Source organism: Aulostomus chinensis, chromosome 13, assembly GCF_037954235.1.
Source record: "Aulostomus chinensis isolate RoL2024-O1b breed Wild chromosome 13, RoL_Achi_v1.0, whole genome shotgun sequence".
NCBI lineage: Eukaryota > Metazoa > Chordata > Actinopteri > Syngnathiformes > Aulostomidae > Aulostomus > Aulostomus chinensis.
In genome coordinates, this window is record NC_141332.1 from 14,669,407 (window position 1) to 14,677,951 (window position 8,545).

At 40.7% G+C, this 8,545-nt stretch overlaps 1 protein-coding gene across 1 annotated transcript; it reads left to right on the forward strand.

Moving 5' to 3' along the window:
- Positions 1-1,207: 1,207 nt before the first annotated feature.
- On the forward strand, positions 1,208-5,960 carry LOC147251042 (neuronal acetylcholine receptor subunit alpha-9-II). Its single transcript, XM_086222624.1, has 6 exons — positions 1,208-1,345; positions 2,064-2,209; positions 3,198-3,352; positions 3,703-3,883; positions 4,663-5,014; positions 5,176-5,960. The coding sequence occupies exons 1-6, from the start codon at positions 1,237-1,239 to the stop codon at positions 5,958-5,960; spliced, it is 1,728 nt and encodes a 575-aa protein (XP_086078750.1). The 5' UTR covers positions 1,208-1,236.
- Positions 5,961-8,545: the final 2,585 nt, after the last annotated feature.

Consider the following 8,545-nt stretch of genomic DNA (forward strand, 5'->3'; position numbering starts at 1 on the left):
TATAAAACATGATTCCTCATGAAATCATGTGTTGTGGACCCAATAGTCAATGCACAAGGACACAGGTGTACAGTTCAACAATAAAGGTGTTAATTCTTCCACAAGGATGACATTAAAGTGAAAAGAACTAGAACCAAACTAATAGAGTTGTAACTCCCTGAAGAGGTGTGGTAAATATATGGGGAAACCCAATTAAAGGGAAATTAATTATTACAATGGAAATCAGCATGTCAAAGGGTGAATGAAAGGTACCTGATCTGGCGATAACAGTGGGTTTATGTAGTTTAATGTGACTCCAAAAGAAAACTCATGAGTGTGGATGGTTGAGTGAAAAGCTGCCAATGTGTCAAACACCATTTTGCATATTTTTTCAGATATCCTATACGGCCATAATTTACACATGTTCACGCTGATTTGAGCTTATATTTACAAATGTATTATATGAAATGTAAGTGATATAAAAAAAAAACATTGTAAGAAATCTCTATCTATGTATGCATCTACAAATATACATTTCTGCTCATGGAGGGACGAGAGTGAGACTGACTTGGTTGGCTTTTGTACCTGGAACACACACGCTCAGTGTCCCCTGAATCCTAGTGAAAATGAAATGCATATTAACATTCAGTTCAATGTTCAATCCAGTTCAACCATTAAATAATCATTAACTATTTTTGAAAGACTTTTATTAGGAGTAACTTGTTAAGTAATTAGCAGTTAGTGTCCTCATTTGGTCCCTCATGACAACTCCATATTTTCTAGTGTTACCTGTTATTCTATCACTACCAACACTGTGTTCGTACTAAAACCTTCAATATTATCAATTCATGATCCAGCATCCAACAAACAATTCATTTCTATCACCAAACTTATTTGAAGTACTAAAAGCATAATGAATCAGTATGAAGGGTTTATGTTATGCAGTTAGAGTGTTATGGATTGTGTGTGTGTGTGTGTGTGTGTGTGTGTGTGTGTGTGTGGTCAGGATGACGAGGGAGGATGCCAGCAGCCAGGTGAGTCGCTCATGTGTGGTGAGGCGATGATTGGTGGGCATCCTGTTACTCTCCCTCTGCTGCTGCTGCTGCTGAGTTATGTGATAGGAGAGTTTCATTCCGCCCCTCTGTCCGTCGGCAGACGCGCTCCCTCCCCTGGCGAGCGCCAGGACTGGCTTGCTGGCTGGACCGTGTGTTTAGAAGCTGACCCCTGTCGGGTTTCATCATGTAGGTCTATGAGGAGATGAAAGCCGGTATCGTGCGATTGCTGCTGCAGTTACATGTGATTTCATCTTGGAGCTACATGCGCAAAATGATCCGGATAATCTGCCTGGCGATGCTGCTTCCGTCGGGTAAGTCAGACGCTTTGTAGGAAAATGAAAGTATGATTTGATGGAAAGTTTTTTTTTTTTAACTTAAACACATTCCAATTACACCTTTAAGTTTCAACAAAAAAAATCAACGTTTTATCAACGTAAACGCATTGTTGTGCGCGTTAAACTGCTGGAAGTTGAATTTTGCATGCGGATTTCTATCTTTTAAGTAAAGTAAGGCAACTTAGTAAAATGATATTTCAGCCCAAATGAAAACAGTTGTATCACTTAAAGTATTATTTAACGGAATATTAATGTATTCACTCTGTAATATTTAATAATGTGTTTAAGTTACATTCTGATGTTAAGAAGAAATTTAATAACTCATTGAACCAAAGTAGAAATGTACATGTTCAATGTCTGCCTCTCCTGGTGACCTTTGACCTTTGACCACCAAAATCCTATCAGTCCATCCTTGAGTCCCTGTGGACATTTGTTCCAAATATGAATAAATTCCTTCTTGGTGTTGCTGAGATTACTTAATGAATGGATTAATGGAATGTACAGATGTGTAGTCATAGATGCACACGCTGCCTTTGTCCTGCAGCCGTGGTCTTCATCGCAGCAGTAGAAAAAAAAAAAAAAACACCAAGAAAAAAAACAATTTGAGGGAAAAGTTAAAAGCGTGTGAGTCGGTGCTCAAAGGTGATTGTTGAGTCAAAAACGTGAACATAATAGATGATTTCTTTCCCTGCAGTGGTTCTCTCTGCTCAGGGACACTATGCCCAGAAACTCCTGAACGATTTGATGGAGAATTATTCCAGCGCCCTGCGGCCCGTGGAGGACACAGACAGCGCACTAAACGTCACTTTACAGATCACCCTCTCTCAGATCACGGACATGGTGAGAGACTGAGGAGCTTAAAATCCCCCTCAGGTCTAGCATGTGTTTTTCTTTCTTGTTCCCACGGTTGAATGTGCTCAGTGCTCAATGTGATCATTAGAGACGGTGCATAATGTAGTAATTGTAAGTATTTTGGAAGCTGATCCTGGTGCAGTATTAAGCAGACACAAGTATCATGTGGAACTTTCAAGGCTCCCGTGCACGAATGCTGTGAACGATCTTTAGAAGGCGTCTTGTGTTCAGTAGAATCAGAAATGGTGTTTTTACATATTCATATATTCTGGGAAGAGGGAGGAAAATTGAAAACCGTAGAGTATATTTTTTCCTGCAAAGACCAAAAAAAATAGTAAACACAACAGAGAGATTTTTGTGTGTCTTTATCCTTCATTTTAGTTTCTTATGGAATTGCATCACTACAAACGAAACATAAAGATACTGAATTTGGATTCAGGTTTTAGAGGTGATAATAGTGACAGCAGTGTAGCAGCTGTCTCTTAGGTCTGGCCTTCTGTTGCTGGGCAGGATCAGGTTCCCGTTCAGGTCCAGTGCTGTGTCAGTCCACAGTGAATTGGCTCTTGACTTGTGTGTGTGTGGTTGTGTGGTAATGAAGAGAGAAAGCCGTGTTAATACTGAATTAAAAAAACAACAACTCTGTGGAGTTTGTTTGCAGATTGTTGTGTTTGAGGAGACAAACAAATGTGTTTAAGTGTCCTGCTACACAATGCGGTGATGCTTTGTTCTTCAGTAATGTTCCTGCAGTGATACCAAAACCCTCCTCCACCTGATATCGACAGACGGGTCTGGATTTCAGCTGTTGAGATAATCTGAAGCGTATCTGCCTGCATATGCTCATAATTAATTAGCAACAGTGAAAATGAGATGGGAATTAGGAGAATCTCACCATAGATTGCTATAGTGTGAAGATATATGTGCGTTTGCGTACATATGAATATTTATTTGTGTAATTGTTACTGTGTGTACTATGAAGGATGAGAGGAACCAGGTGTTGATCGCCTACCTGTGGATTAGACAGATCTGGCACGACGCCTACCTGAGGTGGAACAAAGAGGACTACGATGGACTGGAGGTCATCCACATCCCCAGCAGTCTGGTGTGGAGGCCTGACCTCGTCCTCTATAACAAGTACGCCCGTACGTCACACAGACACAGACACACACACGCGCGCACACTCACTCAGGCACGCACAAGCATGTACATTTCACAAACTGTAAGATATCACGTTTTAAAAAATAATCTGCCAAATTTGAGGCTTTAAAAATTTAAGTTACGACACTTCAGTTAAAACAAAGAAAAGAGCAGAATGACATAAAATGGGCGCAAATATAGAAATAAAACAAAAGCAAGTAGTTTGTTTACAGCCTTTCATTTAACTTAAAATCTTCTGCATGTATGTTCTGATTTTAAGAAGTCACAGCTCATCACTATTTAAACATATTGCTCTTTAATTTTCACTTTTTTTTCTTCACCCCCAGGGCTGATGATGACTTCTCGGGACCCATGGACACCAACGTAAGACTGCGCTACAATGGAGAGATCACCTGGGACGCCCCTGCCATCACCAAGAGCTCCTGTGTGGTGGACGTCTCCTACTTCCCGTTTGACAGCCAGGAATGTAATCTGACTTTTGGTTACTGGACCTACAATGGCAACCAGGTGCGTGGGTAACTTTGCTTTCTGACAACAGAGGGGGATTTTTGGAGGATAAACCTCTTTCTTTTTCTAGATGTATCAGTTAGCCTTAGTTTTTTGTGATGGACCCAGGACTTAGCTCTAAGCGTGTGACCTCGGCTTTTACACGTGTTGGTATGTTGGCATTGGTTAAAATTTGGGTAAAGGTCATTTGACAAATCAAAAAGTCTGCTTATACATTATTATTGTATTTAGTGCACAGATGTTCTGGCCTTTCTCAATGTACTAATTACTCAGCATAATTAGCACAATTAGCACTCAAGGGAAGGGCTTAGCCCAATTGCCCATATGTTAGGTCGTAGTAAGATTATATTTTCTACATTGTACAATACTATACAACTATAATAATCCCGAAGCTTAAAAAAGCAAATTGCCATCTTCAAGTAAACCATTATATAATTCCAGCCGAAATGGCAAAACCCTCACATGTACAGAAATGTCTCTGAATATGCACTTACACATAAATAAATAAATAATGAATGAATAAAGCAGTTAAAATTACAAAAGATTAAAAGATAAAAATGCATCTTTTGCCTCATTTTTGAAATTCTCGCACTGGTGCATTACCAAAAGAACATTTCAAACACTTTTTTGCAATAATTAAACAGGCCACTGCTGATCATTTCTCGTGACCCACTGCATGGCTGAGCCAAATGTTTTTTTCTTGCTTAGATGAGATGAAATATGGGCGGAGCTGCTTGTGTACGTCCTCTACACCTACTCATCCCTAACCCGAATTCCAGGTAGACATCATTATGGCCATGGAAAGCGGGGACCTGTCAGACTTCGTGGAAAACGTTGAGTGGGAGTGTCACGGGATGCCAGCCACCAAGAATGACATCATGTATGGCTGTTGCCCTGATCCATACCCAGACATCACCTACACGGTGCTACTGCAGCGCCGCTCCTCCTTCTACATCTTCAACCTCCTCCTCCCCTGCTTCCTCATCTCTTTCTTGGCTCCCCTTGGATTCTACCTGCCTGCAGACTCCGGGGAGAAGGTTTCTCTGGGAGTGACGGTTCTTCTGGCTCTCACTGTGTTCCAGCTGATGGTGGCTGAGAGTATGCCACCCTCAGAGAGTGTGCCGCTCATAGGTAAGCATGCTTATGATGATGCTTAAGCTGATGTGGGATGTGATTCTTGTGGCCTTGGGTGTCTCAGTGTTTGGCTCACGCGTAAATGAAATGGCATCCGTTTCCAGAGTTCTAATATCCATCTCTTGCCTGTCTGTTGTTTCCTGCCACCTGTTACTCAGGGAAGTACTACATTGCCACTATGACTATGGTCACAGCCTCCACAGCTCTCACCATCTTCATCATGAACATCCACTTCTGTGGTGCAGCGGCCAAACCAGTTCCTCACTGGGCTAAAGTCCTTATCATTGACTACATGTCCAAGATTTTCTGTGTGTATGAGGTGGGTGAGAACTGCGCCTCTGCCTCCTCCTCTTCTTCATCCTCTAACTTCCCCCGGGATGACGTTATTCGCCAGGACCCCAACTCCCACATTCAGCTGAAAGTTAAGCCTGGGAGCCACAATAACCGAGAAAAGCGGCAGGGCCATAGACACCCCAGGCCCCAGACTCCTAAGCTACAAAGTCACTCCAGAATGAAAGCCCAGCACCACACCACCAGGGAGGAGAGGGGCCATGTTTACAGCTCTACACCTGGGAGGTACAAAGGCTCTAATGGGAAACCTTTTGCAGGCAAGGGCTGTAAAGAAGGCCAGAGGGTCCCCTGCTATCTAGAAGACCAAAAGCCTCACTGCTACCCTGAAGACAAAAAGCCTCCGAGCCAAGGCCCCACAGTGACCTTTGCCCCCTGTGTTTTCTGTAGCCATGGGTGTAGCATCCCTGGTGTGGACATCAAGCTAGTGCACAATGTGGAGTACATCGCAAACTGTTTTCGAGAGCAAAGGGCCACATGCGCCAAGGGGGCGGAGTGGAAGAAGATCGCTAAAGTAATGGACAGATTCTTTATGTGGATCTTCTTCATCATGGTTTTCCTTATGAGCATCCTCATCATCGGGAAGGCAGCATGACAAAGCAGCACTCTGCTTTATGCTTAGATAAATAAGCTGACTTCTTTCTTTTTCATGAATATTTCACCCGTAAATTGTATTTCACCTAAGTACCCAGTCATATGTGTTTTGAGCTCGCAAAGACATTTTTTCCGTCTTGGGGCGCTTTTTTGTAACTCCAGAATACAGAAAGATCCAGTCATGTATACTTAGCTAGAGGCTAAGGTTGACCGACAATTCATAACAAAATGCCCCCCAAAAACTGTCCAAAAATAACTGTTTAAAACTCTCAACCACCAGACTAGTATTGTCAGGTATAATCCACGTCTCATTTATTCACTTGTATGTTCTGTAATCCAGCGCTTTGGTTTGAGCTAAAAAGAAAATATCACTACAAATTGGGGCTACAATATATGTATGTATGTATGTATGCATGTATGTATGTATGTATATATATATATATATAAATATTTTTCTGCATTGTGCAGTCACAAAAGTAATAGAGGAGGGAAAACTGTGAGCCCAAGACACATATTTTTCAGTATTTAAAAGGAAAAATAGACATTTTAGCTGAAGAATCACTTTAACAAAACTTTAAAACAGAAAACTGATCCTTCTTGATAACAAAACATTAGTCTGTGTATACTTTCCCTTGTTCCTCTGGGTTAGGGTTAACATGCGTTTGGACAACTGTGTCGTAAATTCACAGCTGTTTCCCAGCAGTCATAGCTTTGATTTATAAGTACTTCATTATCTGATCATTGAATACACCTTTGGCAATCTACCGTTGAGTTAAAATATGACCAGGGGAGACTGCACATGTCTTATTAACCACTGTGAAATCAGATGCCTGAGGCTGACAGAGAGAGAGAGAGAGAGAGAGACAGACAGACAGACGGTGTCATTGCATACGCAGGATCTGCTGATTCATTTTTTTTTTTCCTGGTCAAAATCATTCAGTGAATAGTTAATGAGCACACTTGGTTGGCAGCACAGCCAGGGCAGAGAGGATGTAAGGTAATATGGAGCATCAATTATGTAACACCAGGAACACACTCTCACACCCCTTCCTCTGTACTTTGAACTCAGAAAGTCATTTGAATTCGTGTGTGTGTGTGTGTGTGTGTGTGTGTGTGTGTGTGTGTGTATGTGTGTGCACATCCAGGTAGAAAAAGAAGGAATAAGGCACAAAAAGATGAACAAAAGAGTATGAACCCTTCTTGAATGATCAAAAAATAAAAGTACTGCTTATCTGGTAATGAGCATGACTGTGACTTTGACACTTTTCTCAAATTTCCATGTTATATCGTTTTTTTTTTCATTTAGAATGTATTTACAATGGTGTGTTTTGTGGTGCTGTTCCGTTATAGGATATAATTATTTCCACTTCTTGTTGAAGCTCAACATCTATACTCCCTATGTAGATTTCCTTCAAAATGAGGAATGAAACAAATAACAAATTCTAAAGAAAACACCTTAATTTTTTACTAGATACCTACATTTGACAGTAGAGGGCGCTCCTTTCCTACATACCATCCTGCTGGCAGCTCCCTAAGGCTGAAGCTGAATGCACCATAGAATTCATCTCTATTTATTTCTGTCATTTACAGTGATCCACTCACAAAATGTCAGCAGTGAGTCCTCCATGTTATTCTATATATCACAAGAGATAAGTGCTTTTTGTTACACAATTAAAGGTGGGGGCTTATCGTGAGAATATATCAGATGTTCTGTCCAGAGGAAACTGACTACACTGCTTTGAGTTAATGCTCAGTCGTCCATAGGGGATCAAGTGGACTGTATCACCATAGGATACCAGGAGGACTGAGAACCGTTTTGACAAGTACAGCAGCTCAGACACTGAGGAAGCGACTGCTGGGGAGATTACCCACAAGTAGTCTATTCACTTACACACAGAGAGCAAAGTGACAATAATGATACAGTTATTTTAGCAATGACTAGAGGTAGGAAAAGAACATATTTACACAATATCTCGCCAAGGGGCAATTTTCAGGTACTCCTGCTTTTATAGCATTTTATCCTCTTTTATTGACTGCACAGCAATTCAGGGTGAAATACTTAATTCAACTGATGACTGTAAAATACCTGCAGATGATGATTTCAAATGAAACAAAACATGCAATAATCCTAACTAACCATATAATTAGTACCACTTACCACCACAGTTATTTCTTTTGGATTACATTCATGTGTTTTTTGGTTTGTTTTACTGTGTTATTTTCATTCTAAATGCACGAGTTTTGACTTGTGAATTTATAGAACTATCAGGGCTGAGTTTTTTTTATGATAATGAATACATATAAATGTGATGTTTTGCCATAGAAACAGGCCGTTTTCACAGCAGAAGCTTTGCTTTGTCAAAGCAGGAAAAGCTCACTTAAACAGTTATTAGTCCACCTGTGCTCGTCCTGCTTTGACAAGTCAAAATGTCTTCCATGAATTCAGCCTATCAATTTGAAAAATCAAATTAGACATAGTTGGGTTGGGAAAGAGAATACTTTTTGAAGTATTATGCTATTACTTGCTTTAATAGGCTAATCTTCATAAACAGGTGCAAGGTAAGATTTTGCGGTGTGTCAACAGTA

What these genes read in the sequence shown, in the direction of transcription:
- LOC147251042 (XM_086222624.1), top strand. Translation starts at nt 1,237, where the DNA reads ATGAAAGCCGGTATCGTGCGATTGCTGCTGCAGTTACATGTGATTTCA. An exon ending in GACCTCGTCCTCTATAACAA is followed by an intron (nt 3,353 to 3,702) that starts GTACGCCCGTAC and finishes CTTCACCCCCAG; the next exon opens with GGCTGATGATGACTTCTCGG. An exon ending in AGAGAGTGTGCCGCTCATAG is followed by an intron (nt 5,015 to 5,175) that starts GTAAGCATGCTT and finishes CCTGTTACTCAG; the next exon opens with GGAAGTACTACATTGCCACT.